Source organism: Carex rostrata, chromosome 16 (genome assembly GCF_964058835.1).
Source record: "Carex rostrata chromosome 16, lpCarRost1.2, whole genome shotgun sequence".
NCBI classification, from domain to species: domain Eukaryota; kingdom Viridiplantae; phylum Streptophyta; class Magnoliopsida; order Poales; family Cyperaceae; genus Carex; species Carex rostrata.
In genome coordinates this window covers 8,071,116-8,089,202 of record NC_135933.1, presented here as the reverse complement: position 1 = coordinate 8,089,202, position 18,087 = coordinate 8,071,116, and the positions used below count along the sequence as shown (strand labels likewise).

Sequence of the window (18,087 nt, the reverse complement as noted above, 5' to 3'; positions counted from 1 at the left end):
AAACTCAAGCGGCCAAGCCAATTGTTAATTGCTCCCGCCTTCGTCTCGATGCTTCAATTCCCTAAAGTAACCCAAATTTTGAGTTTTATTCCGGACCGTCCGATTTATTTTGACACGAATATTGAAGGGAAATATGCCCTCCGGGACAACTACGAAATCCCCAGACCACTTCTATGTGTCTCAACACTACTCTGTGGCTCCCACTTTTCATTCTTATAAAAATGTACTTTATGCATTAGACCAGGAGTATAAAAGAAATTATTTAACACGAGAGCGGGAAGCCGGCATCGTCCCATAAATCAGTGATTGTACATTTAAACCCTTTTCAATAAACCCCAAATGCCAAATGGTTAAAATAAACATAAGAGCGGCCGTAGTGATCGTGCTGGCCTCAACCCAACCCTCCTCCCCACCACTTTATTGACACCGATATTCCCTCTGCACTTTTACTTTTCACCTTCTCTTGCCTTCTAGTCGTCGATTTCTAGAGTCTCTATGGCGTCCGCCGGAGGGGGTTCAAGGGGGTCCGTACGACCGGAGAGGCATGTACAAACGGGGAGAGGCGGAAACGGCGCCTCCTCTTCCGTCCGTACAAAATCGGCGCCTCCGAAAAGACCTTCTTCAAGCTCGAGTGCAAAGTCCTCGATTGATTCTGACAATGCTGCCGGTCTCTCTCTTTCTCTAGCTGTTTTGCATTTTGGTAGATATTTGATAGTGAATTTGGAATATTTCTGAAATGCTGTATTCCTCTCCCCTTGCATGCAAAATAGTGGATAAAACAAATTATATCTCATATGATTTGTCTATCCATACTAATGCAATTTGTGCAACTAAAGCAGATGCTATAAGAGTTAGAGTAGCTGTCAGACTTCGACCAAAGAATAAGGAAGATTTTACTGATGATGGAGATTTTACTTCATGTGTTGAACTTCAAACAGAGGTTTTATATGTCTAACTTCTTGCTTATTTCAAAAGAAAAAAGAAGTTGCTAATAATCTCATAGCACACCTCAAATTCAGTCAAGGTACCTTTCGATTTAAATGTGTGAGGTTTATGCAGACCAAAAAGCTGAGACTAAAGAAAAACAACTGGAGTTCTGAGATGTACAAATTTGATGAAGTCTTCACAGAGGGTTCTTCACAAAGGCGTGTCTACGAAGCTGTAGCTAAACCTGTGGTCGAGGCAAGTCAAGTTCTGGTTGTTTTATCTTAATATTTAGAAGCAGTTTCCCAATTTGTGTTTCCAAGTTAAAACTTAATTCGAGCTAATTAAGCACTGGCTACAGTCTTGCGCAGAAGCATACTAAAACTGGTGGTCAAGGCTACATTTAGTGCATACTATGTTTCAAAGATGATTCAACTTATGTTTAAGCACCTAAAGGTGAAGTCAGACTTGTAGAAAATGGAAGAGAATCAGAATTGATCAATACCCCAGTTATAATTAGAAAATTTTGAGCTCTTTTCGGGGGCGTAGATCTTAATTGTTGCCACTTTTTTATTTTAGAGTGTATTGGAAGGGTATAATGGGACAGTGATGGCTTATGGCCAGACTGGCACGGGAAAAACCTACACAATGGGTCACCTTGGGAAAAGTGACCCATCAGAGCGTGGGATTATGGTCAGGGCTTTAGAGGATATCCTTGCTAGCGTCTCTACCTCGACAGACTCAGTTGCTATTTCATACCTTCAGGTTTGTTGAAACTCGAAAAAGTAATTCTAATTTATGCTTGCCTTTTTTCTGCAGTTTTCTGTGCAAGGATTGCAGTAAAATCAACGAAAGTAGTTAGGGCTTATCACGATTTATTTTTTTATATTTTTTGATAAAAGGCTGTAAGCCTGTTCCTTTAGATGAAACTGTTTTAAATTACAAAATGATGTCTAAAGTATCTATTTATTTATTACACCTGCCTGCTTCTTGTTTGTATGGAGCGAAAAAAATTATGGATTATATGAAATCCTAATCATGTCTCACTCAAGAATAATGGTGAAAACTGACAAAAATTATCCACACACACACACACCCCACCACCACCACCACCAATTTTTCCAGAACCTGGTTTGTTGTTCATTAATACCTGAACAAAACCTAATCCATGGTGCTATTGTAATTAAAAAACCTGTAGAAACATAATTTGACCGGAATCTCCCATACCAGAACATCACCAATTTCCCGAATCCATAAAAACACAAAATTCCTACTCAGCCTGCAATTAAAATATGTAACTACATGAACCTTCTTCAAATAAATGACAGTTGTCTGATAAAGTTCATAGGGAAACAGACAGGAAGAACAGAAAAAGTTGGTGGTATGGGACTCTTTTCCATTTTTTCTTTCTTTTTAATCTGCCTCGATTCTATGTAGTACTTAAAGCTACTATTTTATTTATATTTATGTCTAGTTGTATCTAGAATCTTTGCAAGATCTACTAGCACCGGACAAGACCAACATTTCTATAGTTGAAGACGCAAAATCTGGTGAAGTTTATCTTCCTGGTGCAGCTGTAGTTGAGCTAAGAGATCTTAACCATTTCAATGAACTTTTGCATTATGGAGAGGCAAACAGATATGCTTCTAACACTAAGCTCAACACAGAATCTTCTAGAAGCCATGCTATTTTAGTGGTATGGACCATAACTAATACAACACTAATATTTTCACAAATAGTTATAGGAAATAGACTAAGTCTCATGAAAATATAAATTGGGTTAAGACACCAAAACAATGAATGTTCTATAGACTACGATTTCTAGTTGGATTTGGATTTTGCATTTTCACCTACTCCTCGTTAGCATATTAACTAATATTCAACTAAAAAATGGTATGATTGTAATGTATTGTCTGAACTAATACGATGATCCCTTACGCTTGAGTATCTTATAATATCATACTCCATGAACAGGTCCATGTACAGAGAAGTGTTAAAGTAAAAGATGAAAATGATGGAACTAGTACCGATGACATTTCAAATTCTAACAATGTACCTATAATTCTCAAAAGCAAGTTGCTTATTGTTGATCTTGCTGGATCAGAAAGGATAGACAAGTCAGGTATAGATCAGTCACACCTTACTGTCATTTTTGTACTACAAATTTATTGTACTATTGATGCATCTCTTGATTTTCTCTTGATTTTCAGGTAGTGTTGAAGGTCACTTGCTTGAGGAAGCGAAGTTTATAAACCTTTCCCTCACATCACTAGGAAAGTGTATCAATGCATTAGCTGAGAATAGCCCTTATATTCCAACAAGAGATTCTAAGCTGACTAGGATTCTTCGAGATTCTTTTGGAGGTACTTATGTCTTTATCTTTCTTTCTTTTTGTCTCCTTTTCTGTTAGGGTGATTAATTTACCGAGATCCCACTTAAGGGGCATTATTGGCTTCTCTTTTGAGACACTGTATCCTTGCCTCATTTGGAAGAATTATGCATTAGGGGTGCCAATGGTCGGGTCGGGTTTGAGTCGGCATTATTTTATTGTTTTCTAAGACGGGTCGGGTCCGACATGGGTCAAAATCCTTTCTTAAGACCTGACCCTAACAGGTCACCAGCAGTCGACCGACTCGTGTAACTTTATTACTTATTAAATTTTTTTTTTTTTATCTATTTATGCAACTTAATCTCAATTGATATCTTATTAATTTAAATTAGTATGTAATAATATCTTAAGTTGTACAAAATTTCAAACTAAATCCAGCAAAACACAATTATATGAGTCAGGTTAGACTCAACAGGGGTAAAAATTTCTTCTAGACCTATATTCAACCCATTTACCATCGGGTAGGTTTGGGTCCGGTCGGGTCGCCAGTTCAGGTCGTCAGAAACTAACACCTCTAGTATGAACACACGAGGAAAATAGTACTCCGGATGGGTATCAACTTCATGGTGACCTTTAACTAATCATAGCATTTTGTATCAATGACATAACTGTTAATTACATTGTCCCTGTTCTTTTTTGTTGTCTAATTGGAAACCACTGACCACCCTTTTTTTGATTGAAATAAGTAGTCTATACTCATTTTCATAATGAAAAGAAGTTTTACACTATTTTCAATTTGGATCATTCAGGCACTGCAAGGACTTCTCTTATAATAACAATTGGGCCATCTGTGCGTTATTATTCTGAAACTTCAAGCACAATTATGTTTGGCCAGAGAGTAAGTTTTGTTATTATTTTTATATATATATATATAGAGAGAGAGAGAGATGGGCTATGGTGCATTGCAATGCATAGGCATTCTTGTGCATTGGACCATAAATCACCGATTTAAAGTCCAAATGACCGATCCAAACCGTTCATCTTGTTCTCCATATTAATATGTACTTGGAGACCAAATTTTACATTTTTTGAAATTTTTTTACTATTTATTAAGCCACTTTGAAAATCTGAAAATCCGGATGAACAGTAAAAATTTCTGGACCACCGGATCGGCGATTTTCAAAGTGGCTTAATAAATAGTAAAAAAATTCCAAAAAATGTAAAATTTGGTCTCCAAGTACATATTAATATGGCGAACAAGATGAACGGTTTGGATCGGTCATTTGGACTTTTAATCAGTGATTTACGATCCAATGCACAATGATGCCTATGCATTGCAATGCACCATAGCCCATCTCTCTCTCTCTATATATATATTCCTAAGGTGTGTTTCTAGACTGGTCATCTTTTCTGGCAACAATCCTCAATGAGCATAACTAGTAGTAAAATAATGCCACATTCTTTTATCTTTGTAGTTGAGGACATCACTAATATGGCCAGCACTAGTTGTTTTGGTCCTCTAGTTAAGACTCATGCCTTTTTTTTAACCATTGATTTTCTTAGTTTTTTAATCTTGTGTGTAATCTGTTCATATTATTACTTTTAGAATTGAGGTTTATTGCATATGTTTTCTGATTATTTTCAGGCAATGAAAATAGTGAATACTGTAAAACTGAAGGAGGAGGTGGATTATGAGAGTTTATACAAAAAGCTGGAGTGTCAGGTTGATTCTCTTACCTCAGAGTTAGAAAGGGTACAAAAGATCAGGCAGGAAGAGAAAACAAAGATGGAAAGAAAGTTGAGGAAGTCTGAAGAATCTTTAGCTGAACTTAAAAGGACCTTTACCATGAAGTGCGAGGTCTGCTTCACTTTTCTCTAATGCTGCTGGCATGCTAGCAATGATTGTTCGTTCTATTTTTTTTTTTACCTAATTTGTTGAGATCATATTCCCTTTCTCCATGATAACATCCAATACTGAGCTGCCTGACAAAATCCTTTCTTTGTTAGAATTTGGAGAAGAAAAATGATTGCATGAAAATGGAGATGAAAAAGCTGACGGAAGAGTTGAATGATGAGAGAGAACAAAACAAGTTACTCTCTGATAAAGTTGTTGAGATGGAGATGTCGCTGAGCCAAAACAAGGTAAAATTAACCTCTGTTGTATGTATGGCTGAATGTTTGCAACCTAGATCAGGTTATATCAGTACCATTCCAGATTTGGGTCTCATAGTGTTATGTACCTGCCAATATGGTTGCATTTCTCTGTCTCTTTTTCTTTGTTATTTATGTTGTTCTCCTTTTGCTTCTTTGATGTTTATACTGTATAATTTTGGGTAGTCTGCAATGGAAGAATTTGGTTAAATTGAGGCTTGATTGAGTTGCATATGCAAATTTGAGGGATAGTTGGTAAAATGGTTGAATTGAGATTTGATTATGCTAATTAAGCCATCTGAGCTTAACTGCAAAATTTTGAGGGTAAATAATAATATGCAGCACCACTTATTGTACTGCTAGACATATGCTAGTCACTGGAAGCCAAAAACCGCCTAGTGGATAATTACTGTTGATTAATGTCACACATTTGCATAATTAGACCACTTACATTTTCACTCTCTCTTGCCATGCTGATACAAGATTAATTGTTACTTCCTAGTAGCAACAACAGCTTGAGAACTCCAAATACAAAAAGGCTTTGTCAGATTCGAGTCAGATGTATGAGGATCGAATCAAAGAATTGCTTGGCAAGGTAGAAGAAGAGCAAGCTCGGTGTGCCTATTTGGAATTGGAGTTGCGTGGGGCCCGTCAAGAAGTTGCTAGCAATGATAATTCTTCAAAGGCAAGTATTCCGTAAGAACTTTTTGTAAACTGACCATTTTGGCCTCTTGCTTTGGTATTGTCAAAGAGATCTCAAAATATCTTTGAATTTTTTTTAGCACAATTGCTTAGCTGGATATGATTTTATTAGATGCATTAGTTATACAGGGGTATACTTGTTAATAGCTGATCATTTCTAACTAACTGGTAGTTAAGCTGCTGTCTTCTGTTATGTAGTGACACAGCTAATTACAAAGAAATACGTTGGTTATATATACCAGACTATTGTATCATTTGAAGGTTAATGAAAAGATATCATTCTATTCCATACTATCTCTCTCTCTGATTCCTATCATGGTATCAAGAGCCTCTCTTTTTCTCTCTTTTTAAGATCTTGCTCAAAGCGAATTCATGGCTTCCAGTGAGATTTCCAATCCCGCCCCTTCCGCCCCTCTTGATTCTGTGATCCAAATTTCCTTACTAGTGTCGACCAAGCTCACGCGTGACAATTTTCTGATGTGGCGTTCACAAATTGAACCAATCCTTGATGGATTCGGCCTATCCAGGTTCATTGATGGATCTGAGTCGCCTCCTGACAAGGATCACTAATGGTGTTTCTTCTAATCCGAGGTTTGCCAATTGGCACAGGCAAGACAGATTCTTGCTCGGGTGGTTTCGCACAACTCTCACCGAAGAGATTTTGTCTCAATATGTCAAGTGTTAGACATCGGGTGATCTATGGACCTCTCTTCATCAGACTTATTCTGCGATTTCCACTGCTCGCATCATGGAGCTCCGCCGTACTCTCCAGACCTCTATCCGCGGGAACCAGCGATGTGGTGATTACTTTGAACAGATGAAACGTGTTGCTGATCAGCTTGTGGCGGCCGGCAACCTTGTCCCGGACTCCGATCTGGTCCGCTCCATCTTAAGTGGTCTCGGATCTGACTATAACTCCTTTGTAGTGGCGATCACAACCCGTGCTTCACCTGTCTCGCTAGTCGATCTCCATGCCTTCCTCCTCTCTCATGAATCGTTGCTGATCTCTCAACACACTGTCTCCTCTAACACAGCCGATCCGACAGCTTTCTATGCTGGGCGAGGACGTGGCAGAGGAAATAATTCTGTTGCCCCCAATTTCTCCCAGACTACCACTCAAGGCCCACTCTTGCCTACTCCAAGACGGGCCTATTCCAATTCGGGCCCAAACCGAGCCTACACCTCTTCTACTCCTGTTCAAGGCAGAAGCTTTCATTATGGTTCAAACCAAGCTACTCCCTCCTCTTCTCAGCTGACCAATGAGAGGCCCCAATGCCAAGTGTGTAAGAAGCGAGGACACGAAGCTCTTGAGTGTTGGTATCGGTTTGATAATGCCACCTATCCTTCTCCACCTCAAGCATTCCTCAACACCACCACTTCCAACCCGAATGATGCTTGGTTTCTAGATTCTGGCGCGACTCACCATGTCACGTCCGACTTGAACTCTCTCTCTTCCTACAATGTGTATGACAGACCCGACCGTCTCCAAGTTGGTAATGGCTCTCACCTCCTTATTCAAAATCTAGGCCATTGCTCTCTTCCATCTACCAATGGTTCTTTGAATTTGAATGGTGTCCTACATGTACCACATATAACCAAAAACCTCATTAGCATCTCTAAATTGACTCGTGACAATAATGTTATTGTCATGGTTCCGGAAATCGGTCGATTCTGAGTCAACTCGGAATCGGACTGGACCGGGCCGAGTTTTATCCGATTCTCGCGCCTGTGCGAGTTTCTCAGAAAAACTCGGATGAACAGTGACGGAATCGGCCGATTTTTCGATTTTCCGGCCGAGTCAAGCCGATTTGAGCCGATTTCATTTCAAAAAATTCCGATTTCCAACTAACCTGGACTATGCTCTGCCGTAGGAGGAGATGAGTCTCAGTCAAGGCTGAAGACTGGCTGAGGGGAAGTTTCATGGAGATCGCTGGAGAGAATTTCATGGAGTCGCTCCTGTTTCTTGCGCGAACGGGAGAAGGGAAAAAGAGAAGGAAGAGAGGTGCGTGGGGTCCACTGTCGGTGAAACACGGGAAGAGAAAAGGAGATTTTTCAACAAGTTTTGAGCTTTGAGATTCGTGCATAACTTATTTGAATTGTTTTGATTTTTCAACAAGTCACGCAAAATATGAGATATCTCAGAGGATGAGACGTCGGTGCCGGACCCGAAATTTTTATTCAAATGGGTTTAAATCCCTTCCTTTCATCAATTCAAAAATCAAAGTGTAGGATGAGTTCAAGATTCGTGTTGGGATTAAATCCAATGGTCCAAGCAATCCAGAACTTAATATGTATTCATTTAATTTATTAAAAATCTGTTTTCGTCCAAATTTCGAATCGAAGATTCGTAACAATTTATAATGTCATACGAGTATTATTATGTGTTTATAATTTGATTTTTAGATCTGACTAATTAAATTTCTAGTATATATATACACACATATAATTACCAAATAAATTTATAATTCCTAATTTAATTACTCTTAGTTAGAATTCAATTATTTATTTATTTACATGATTTGATTTATTTCCTTTCTTAGTTTCACGATTGCAATGAATTTTAGATTTACCCAATATTTACACTTTATTTATGGTGCTATATTTTATCTTATGTTTTTAACCTCCAATTTTTAATGTACGAATTTGATTCATTTATATTTCTAAATTTTAGATTCATTTTATGTTACTCAGATAAATCTGATCGTTCATTAATCTAATAAAAATTTTAATTAGGCGAAATGATCAACTTAATAATTAAATCATGTTTTAAAATTTTGGAATATAACACTTAATTAACATAGTTTTTTTACAAATTATTTTTTATCATTTTTTTCCTATTTTTTAGCTACAAAACAAGGCTTCTGCCAAAAATACCCGAGTTACCGATCCGATTCTTCCGATTCCGACCGATTCATCCGATTCTGACTCGGCGGTCAAAAATCCGATTCCGATTTCTGGAACCATGGTTATTGTAGAGTTTCACCCTTTGTTTTGCCTTATAAAAGACCTCCACACGAAGCGGGTGCTTCTTCAAGCTACACAAACTAATGGTCTTTACCATCTCACCTCTTCACCTCAAGCTTTGGTTGGAGAACGTGTGTCGGCCTCTTTGTGGCATAAGAGATTGGCTCATACTTCTCCTTCTACTACTCACTTTATAATAAACTCTCATGTTTTACCAATTTCTTCTAATAAATTGGGAATTTGTGAAGATTGTTGTAAAGCCAAGGCTCATGTTTTGCCTTTTACTCCCTCTTCTTCTCTTGCTATTTCTCCCTTAGATGTGGCACATTCGGACTTGTGGGGGCCATCCCCAATTGTTTCTAAGAATGGCTTTTGCTACTATGTGCATTTTGTTGATGAGTTTTCTAAGTTTTCTTGGATTTATTTTCTTTGTACTAAAGATGAGCTTGTGAATGTGTTTACTAAGTTTAAATGCCAAATTGAGAACCTTTTTAGCTCATCCATCAAGATTCTTCAAACGGATGGAGGGACCAAATTCAAATCGCTTACTCGTCTCTTTCCTCAAATTCTTCACCAAACTTCTTGCCCCTACACTCCGCAACAAAACGGGGTACCGGAACACAAACATAGGCATGTTGAGCTTAGTCTGGCCATCATCTCCCACTCTTCTATTCCGTTAGAGCTTTGGGATCATGTTTTTCAAAGTATGGTTTTTATTATAAACCGACTACCGCCTAGCGCTCTACCCCATATCTCTCCTTTTACTCTTCTCTTCAAGAAAGATCCTGATTACTCCTTTCGGGTTATTGGATGTCTTTGCTACCTGCTCATTCGACCCTATAACTCCCACAAACTCCAATTTAGATCACTTCCGTGTGTCTTTTTGGGCTATTGTCAAATGCAAAAAGGGTACAAATATCTTCACATCCCGACTAGCAAGATCTACATTAGCCGAAGTGTTCGCTTTGATGAGACAAAATTTCTGTTTGCTTCACAAAACCAACCTTCTATTGCTCAGCCTACTACTGACCAGCAGTTTTTCTCTTCTCTGTCGATCCTACCATCTACACTTCCTATTTGGCCTCAGCTCCAAGTCCAACTGGACCGAATTCTTTTAATCTCCCTACTGGGCCGACTACTCCTGGGCCAGCCTCCATTCCGCCTACTACTCCTGATCCGCCACTACAACCCACTATTCCCCCTCTTCTTCGTACCTATCAAAGGCGGCCTGCTATTCCTTCCTCTGATCCGCCAGCACCCAAGCTTGTTACACGCCGGGTTCAACCTTCAACTCTGGTTCCAACCCCACTGGATGACTCCAGTTCGGCTTCTCCAGTCCAACCTTCACTGGACCTGTCCAGTACTGCTCCTCCACCTTCAACAGAGCTTCTTTCCCAGTCTACAGCTCCACCTATTGCTCCCTCGGGTTCAGTCCATTCTATGACAACCCGTCATCGTACTCGCACTAGTTGTCTCAAGAATTCATCGAATCATGAGACTCTTCTTACAACCAAACATCCTCTTCCCCTCTCTTCTCTTGATGAACTTGCCTCGTTTACAGCGGAAAATAAGCTACCCGAGTGGCGTGAAGCGATGTCTCACGAATTGAATGCTCTTGCCAAGAATGGTACATGAATTCTTGTGCCATCTACCCCCTACCAAAATGTCATTGGGTGCAAATGGATTTTCAAGATCAAGCGAAAGGCTGATGGTTCTATTTAACGCTATAAGGCACGCCTCGTTGTAAAGGGGTACAATCAAGAGACTGGAATTGACTATCATGAGACCTTTAGCCCCATTGTCAAACCCACCACCATTTGTGTCGTTCTTTCTCTTGCCACCTCGCGACATTGGCTGATTCGCCAATTGGATGTCAACAATGCGTTTCTCCATGGGGACCTTCAAGAACAAGTCTTTATGACTCAACCACCGGGTTTTGCGGATTCCTCATTCCCTCATCACGTATGCCTTCTCAAAAAGTCGCTTTATGGTCTCAAGCAAGCTCCGCGTGCCTGTTTTTGACAAATTGGCTTCTGCTCTTGCTCATCTTGGATTTAAGGGTTCGCAATCCGACTCTTCTCTCTTTATTCGTGGTGATTCCTCTTCGATTACTATCGTCTTGGTTTATGTTGACGATATTATCGTGATTGGATCCGATTCCTCACTCGTGACATCCCTTATCTCTTCTCTTGGCTCACAATTCTCACTTAAAGATCTTGGTCCCTTAAATTTCTTTTTGGGTATCCAAGTCCGATCCCAATCCGATGGTATTCATCTCTCTCAACCCCAATACCTTTGAGATTTTCTTATTCGCGCCAAGATGGATGGTGCAAAACCCTACTCCACTCCTTTCTCTCCTGGTGATCCCCTCTCCAAATATGATGGCAACCCTATGGCCGAACCTCACACATACCGCAGCATTGTTGGAGCTCTTCAGTACGTCACGATCACTCGCCCCGATATTTCCTATGCCGTCAACAAAGCCTCTCAGTTCATGCATTCCCGGACTGACGAACATTGGAATGGCGTGAAACGTATTTTGCGGTATCTCAAAGGCACCTTATCTCATGGCCTTCATATTCGCGCACACTCCTCATTTGAACTTCATGCGTATTCTGATGCTGATTGGGCCGGATGCCCGGATGATAGGCGTTCGACTTCAGGATTTTGTGTTTTTCTTGGATCGAATTTGCTTTTGTGGGGTTCTAAAAAGCAAACCACTGTGTCTAAATCGAGTACAGGATGAATACAGGAGTATGGCTGGTGCTTGCACCGAGTTAGTATGGCTTCAACAACTTCTTCGTGAGCTTCATGTTCCTCTCACCTCCAATCCAGTTCTTTGGTGTGACAATTTGGGCGCCAATTTTCTTGCGGCCAATCCGGTCATTCATGCACGTACGAAGCATATAGAGATCGATTTTCACTTTGTTCGTGAGAAGGTCGCCAACAAGCAACTCGATGTGCGGTTCATCTCCACCAAAGATCAACTTGCCGATCTCTTTACCAAGTCCTTGTCCTCTACTCGGCTCTAGTTTCTACGTGACAAGCTGACCCTGAAGGATCTCTCGGGCTCAGCTTGAGGGGGGGTATTAGATGCACTAGTTATACAGGGGTATACTTGTTAATAGCTGATCATTTATAACTAACTGGTAGTTAAGCTGCTGTCTTCTGTTATGTAGTGACACAGCTGATTACAAAGAAATACGCTGGTTATATATACCAGACTATTGTATCATTTGAAGGTTAATGAAAAGATATCATTCTATTCCATACTCTCTCTCTCTCTCTCTCTCTCTCTGATTCCTGTCAGATTTGCTGAAAGAACAAAATGATCTTTGTTTCTCAAGAAAGAATTTTAGATGCAGGATTATAGCAATGCGAAGGAGCTCCAAAATGAGCTGCTACATAAACTTAAAGAAGAGTCAAGGAGTGAAATCCAGCAGTTAGAAGCAAAGAACAAGCAACTCCTGTCAGAGAAGGTCAAATTACATGAGTTACTCTAATTTATGATATTGTTGAATCACTTACCACTACTGCACTAAAAAAGGAATTTTGTGGTTTGCGCAGGACTTGGTTTATGAAGAGCTTAAATCTATGCAAGAAAAGGTGATGCAAGAAACAAGACACAGGAGAAGTCTTGAAGATGAAATCCTGAAGTTGAAAAAGGTTGTCAGTAAGAATGGTGCAGAGCAACTGGAGGTATCAAATTATTAAAATTGAAAATAAACGTTATTGTGTATTCTGTTTGTTAACTGTTTTTTCTTGTTTTGGTGTTAATTTTAATTAGAGAGGGACTAGTATGCTTAGGACCACATCGGGATTTAGTTCTGGTGGGGTTTATCTGCCTAGGACAGGCAAATCAAGGGATTCTGGTCAAAATGATACTAGATCCAAGACTTTTGAAGGAGGTATTTTTTTTTTTGTCAATCAATGTTCAGAATGTCTCTTTGCAATATTTTTATATTCCAAGCTTTAATATTACCAAGAATCCCTTATTTGCGTTGAACTGGACCCACTTTACGTTTTATCAATTAGCCCTCAAATTTTGCCTGATCTTACGTTGAGCAACATGGCATTTCATGTATAAACTTCCCTTACAAAAAATAATAGAATATGGGATTTGGCTATGTGAAGTTTCAGAAACATGACAGTCTTATCTTCTTGTAAGTTCATGAGCTTGTTTTCTTTTCCCCACTTCTAATATGAGCATTTCATCTCGTGAAATTGTTGCTTTTGTTCAGTTGGCCTTTCGACTATTATTGCTCTCCTAAAATCTGAGGATCTGGACGTGCAATGTCATGCCGTGAAAGTGATTGCAAACTGTGCTGCTGAAGGTGATTTTTTTGTAACATATCCTATGTTGAGCGTTGCTTTGGTGTTTACCAATGTTTTAGCAGTTAATTTGCAGTTACCTTTATCACAAGCATTGATAGACTAGAGGATAAATTAATAAGTTTCATGCTAAAGTAATTACAACGGGTGGGATATACTAGAACCATGACATCCAATAAAAACGGCTATCAACTTTTAAAGTAAGTTCTCTATAGTTTAGATAGGTGGTATAACAAATTCGATACAATTTAGGAATTGTTTGGTTACCGATCAAGTGCGATGACTAATTTTTTAAAATTATGGACGATCAATCAGTTTAAAATAAACTAGATGTGATATGTAACCTATCTAAACTACAAAGAAAATATCTGTAATTTTATGTTTTTATTTTATTTTGATAACCAGTTGTTGGTTGTTGTGGCTGTCACATAAGTTTGTTGTCAATATAATCTGTTGTCCCAATTACAGCATTCTCAGTTTTCTTTGGTGCTTGTTTTGACATTCCCACATGCCAAGCAAAGAAAAAAAAAGGAGGAAACAGACCCACCATCCAGTATTGTCGATTTGTTATAATGGTTTCACATGTACCCCGTAAAAGTATTGTAATGACTGCCGAATGAGAAACATCTTATATTTCCCAACAAAACTTTTGAACTAGATGTCTAAGGGAAAGGAACACCGTAGGATGATTTATATATTTATCATATGATATGAAAGTTATATGCAACATCTTCCATTTTGTTTGATATGCGTTATCTTGGTGTACGTATTATTGGGCATATAGGGTTTTGCTAAGTTAGACTTGAAATTTTCTCCTTAGTTTTCAATAATATTGCATCAACAATTAATGTAAATCGAATTTGAATGAGAATAATTCAAAAAAGCTAAATGTTTTTTGTTCCTGATGCGAAGATTGAAACAGCTGAAAGTTGATCAATCCATATTCTAGAATAACATGTACTTGCACCTGTTGATAAAGATATACTTCATTTTTTTAATCTTTATGATTAATTCTAGTTTTGGTAGATGATAATATAAATCCTGAGGTTTTGATCATTCTATTTAATTAATTGGTGCAGTTTTCGTATTCTCAATTAACATGCACATGCATCCTATAATTCTTTGATATTAAAAAGATTACCAAACATCTAAAGGACTCATGAATTATCTATTATAACGTGGGGCCATGCTCATTTAATTCTTTTGGTGTCCGTAGCATTAGATCATATAAGAAATCATGATGTATCATTACCCTTTTGTCCCTTGACATAATTACAATTAATGCCAAGAGCATTTTTATTTATAAAAGTTGGTGAACATTAAATCAAAATTCATTAATATATGCAAGCTTAATAATCTTTAACCAATGACACATCTCTATTATTTTTAGATATTAATCAAGCAAAAATCATAGAAGAAGGCGGGTTAGATGCTCTCTTTTCTCTTCTAGAAACCTCAGAAAACATCATTATACATAGAGCAACAGCTGGCGCTATAGCCAACTTGGCAATGAATGGTTAGTTGCCTTTTCTGAGAAATGTTGAGGTAGCCTTATCTCTTAATTAGAAGGGGAGTATTCCTCATGGAAAGGTATTATTAAATGAAATTAACATATATTTTTTGTAGGACCAAACCAAGCATTAATAATTAATAAAGGAGGTGCCCGTCTATTAGCAAATGTGGCAACTACAATTGATGATCCTCAAACTCTTAGGATGGTGGCAGGTGCAATTGCTAATTTGTGTGGAAATGGTAATAAACTATGATTTTGTTTCATTAGGCACAGCTGTTCTCAGGTTTGGATTTATTAAGTGTAGTTCTCTAATATTACAGAGAAATTACATGTGAAACTGAAGGAGGATGGTGGGATAAAAGCACTAGTAGGGATGGTGCGAAGTGGTAATGCTGATGTTATAGCGCAGATTGCTCGGGGAATAGCAAATTTCGCTAAATCTGAATCTCGAGCAATTTCCCAAGGTTAGTTTTATATCATTATTTACACAGCTCATGACTACCTGAGTTATATGTAATTTGTTTTGGTAAATCTATTCAATTTTTAATTGCAAATGTAGGTCATAGAAAAGGGAGGTCCCTTCTTATCGATGATGGTGCACTAAAGTGGATGGTCACTAGTTATACCTCCTTTTCAGCTTCAACTAGAAAGCATATTGAGCTGGCGTTTTGTCATTTATCCCAGAATGGTTAGCTTCTTTCTCAATGTTACAAACTTTTGTGTGCCAGCATTGATAAAATTAAAATGTACCATGCTGGAACCTGCATTTGCAAGGATTTCACATTTATCTTTTGAAAAATGGTTAATATCACCCATACTTCTATCCCATTTCCTTTTATAGTATTCAAAATTGCTCATTTATCTTCCTAATTATGTTAGAGCGTGATGGATACTTGTTTTAAATTAGTAAGGAACTCAGGGGCAAGTAAGATCAGTTCCATATGTTATGTAGCACGGATAGAGACTAGAGTGTCCAACCATGACACGGCATGATGCGGCATCTAAATTTTGAGAATGCATGGACACAACCCGGCTGTGGACACTGCATTGGTTGCTAAATATCACATAATAAAAAAGTACCAGATGTATTATTATTTAAAAAAGAATCAAATATAATTATTTTTTTAAAAATGTGTATGTGGATATATATAAAGCACCTTGGTAGTCAATTCTTTGATAATAATCTAAACTGCGCAACTAGTTTCAAAATTATAGTTAGAACTCTTAACAAAACAAATTTGTTCTAGTAGTAAAAATTATGTCCAAACATCCCGGGGCCTTGGGGTTTAATCCCTGCCTCACGCACTTCCCCATTTTAATTTCTGGTACTGCCTCGCACAATGGCTTTCCAGATCTTATGTGGCTTTGGTGCCTGAACTGGGGCCATTTGTTGGGTCTTATGTAGCGTGTGCTGTGTATGAAGAGCATTTCCAAGAGGTATGAGAGCTTTGACTCTTTTGGCAATGCTGTTTTTCTCTTTTGGCTGTGTTAAAAGTGTGTGAATGTGCGTCATGCACATGTCTTACACCGCTGTGCCTTGATTCCTATCACGTCCCTGCTTTATAGATTTCATGTTGTTTCTTTTATAGGGAGTGAAAGTTCTTGTTTAGCAAAAGTGTATACAGGAATAGTATCTTGTTAAATAAAGAGGGAAGTCAGGGATACATCGAGATATATGTCATTTTTTTTGTTTACATTTATGTAATACCTCGAATGTTTTGTAGGCAACTGCATCAAATCTTGTTTCATATAATTATATTTTGAAAAATCTTGTTTCTGCAGAAGAGAATACGCGTGACATTATCACAACTGGAGGGATAAAGGAACTGGTTCGTATATCACAAGAATCGGAAAGGGACGATATCCGGATCCTTGCAAAGAAGGCCTTGAATTCAAATCCAGCATTTCTTAGAGAAATTCAATAAATTACTTTTGCTTGTTCTTGTAAAGGTATGTGCTATGTAATTTTCTGTAGAAACAGTATAACAAGAGTGCTTAACTAATGTTCTAGTGCCATTTCTAAAAAAAATGCTATTTTGTTGTATTAGAAGAAACACTAGTGTAGTATATAAGAAGGTTTTATAGAAATGTATGTACAATGATTTGCAGTGCTATTAATGATCCTCTTTTGTATGATAATTATGTAACCTGAGGTGGCGCACCATTTGTGATCTGCATGGTCATCACTATACACTGGTAATAAAAAGAGAGAAGAAAGTTGCATCTGTCTCATCAGGCTTGGCCACTGTTGTTTTTCTTATTTAACAATAGTGTACTGTTGGTTTGTTTATATAATTTTCTGTTTGTACAATTGTACTGTTCCATATATTGATTTAAAAAAAATTGCCTTAAGAGATCAATTTTTATCGATATATTTTAGTTTGCTTATTTGGATACCAGTTATATCTGGACTCTGGATGTTTATCACAGTACTACAAGAGACAGGATTCTCCCTTATTAGAGCATCTATATCCCTAAAACTCAACAGAATTTCTAAATAACTATTAATTACTTTTTAAAAATTATGGTCTCTAAAATTTCTTACTCTCACATCCCTGGAACTCATTTTAGAGTTTCTATTAAGCCACGTCAGCAATAAATTAAAAAGGAGAAACAATTTGAGCCAATCATTTGACCAGCATAGAGTTTATAAACAGTTTCTTAATAAAAAAACTTTCATGCATAGTTTCTAAATAAGAAACTCTCTTACATCTCTGAAACTGAATTAGAAACTGTCACGTCAGATTAGAAACTCTAATAGTTTCAAGGATGTAGATGCTCTTAGGATCCGCTCTCTACAATTGTGTACGGATAGCAATTGAGAGTGTGCAGATGTGAATATTATTTTTTTCGAGAAATTTTGCAGTGTCTGCAAAGGTTTGAATTGAACTAAAAATACATGTCTCATGCAATCTAACAAGATTGCCTAATAGTTTACTACAAAGTCACAAATTAGCCAACTGCGCTAAGGTAACCCCTACAGTCCATCCCCATCGGATTGTCTTTCAGTGCTAGCAATATTTTCTCCATAGCGCAATCTCCTTCAGAATTTGATCAGCCTGTGCATCAGCATGCCCACGGTGACCTCCAAACACTACTACATTCTGTTGCTTCCAGATACGCCAACATACGCATAAAAACCTCGATGCCCATTCCTACTTATCATGCCCAG

The 18,087-nt window shown here is 38.0% G+C and overlaps 1 protein-coding gene across 1 annotated transcript; it reads left to right on the top strand.

The window, feature by feature from the left end:
- Positions 1 to 347: 347 nt before the first annotated feature.
- MRH2 (Armadillo/beta-catenin repeat family protein / kinesin motor family protein) lies at positions 348 to 17,054 on the top strand. The gene is made up of 20 exons (XM_078317300.1): positions 348 to 667; positions 840 to 940; positions 1,060 to 1,182; positions 1,504 to 1,689; positions 2,399 to 2,620; positions 2,899 to 3,046; positions 3,135 to 3,287; positions 4,063 to 4,151; positions 4,899 to 5,111; positions 5,261 to 5,395; positions 5,910 to 6,089; positions 12,430 to 12,549; positions 12,638 to 12,769; positions 12,858 to 12,978; positions 13,312 to 13,404; positions 14,793 to 14,918; positions 15,029 to 15,154; positions 15,236 to 15,379; positions 15,475 to 15,603; positions 16,698 to 17,054. The coding sequence occupies exons 1-20, from the start codon at positions 496 to 498 to the stop codon at positions 16,838 to 16,840; spliced, it is 2,856 nt and encodes a 951-aa protein (XP_078173426.1). The 5' UTR covers positions 348 to 495; the 3' UTR covers positions 16,841 to 17,054.
- The last annotated feature ends 1,033 nt before the right edge of the window (positions 17,055 to 18,087 follow it).

What these genes read in the sequence shown, in the direction of transcription:
- MRH2 (XM_078317300.1), top strand. Translation starts at nt 496, where the DNA reads ATGGCGTCCGCCGGAGGGGGTTCAAGGGGGTCCGTACGACCGGAGAGG. An exon ending in GAAGCCATGCTATTTTAGTG is followed by an intron (nt 2,621 to 2,898) that starts GTATGGACCATA and finishes CTCCATGAACAG; the next exon opens with GTCCATGTACAGAGAAGTGT. An exon ending in CAATTATGTTTGGCCAGAGA is followed by an intron (nt 4,152 to 4,898) that starts GTAAGTTTTGTT and finishes GATTATTTTCAG; the next exon opens with GCAATGAAAATAGTGAATAC.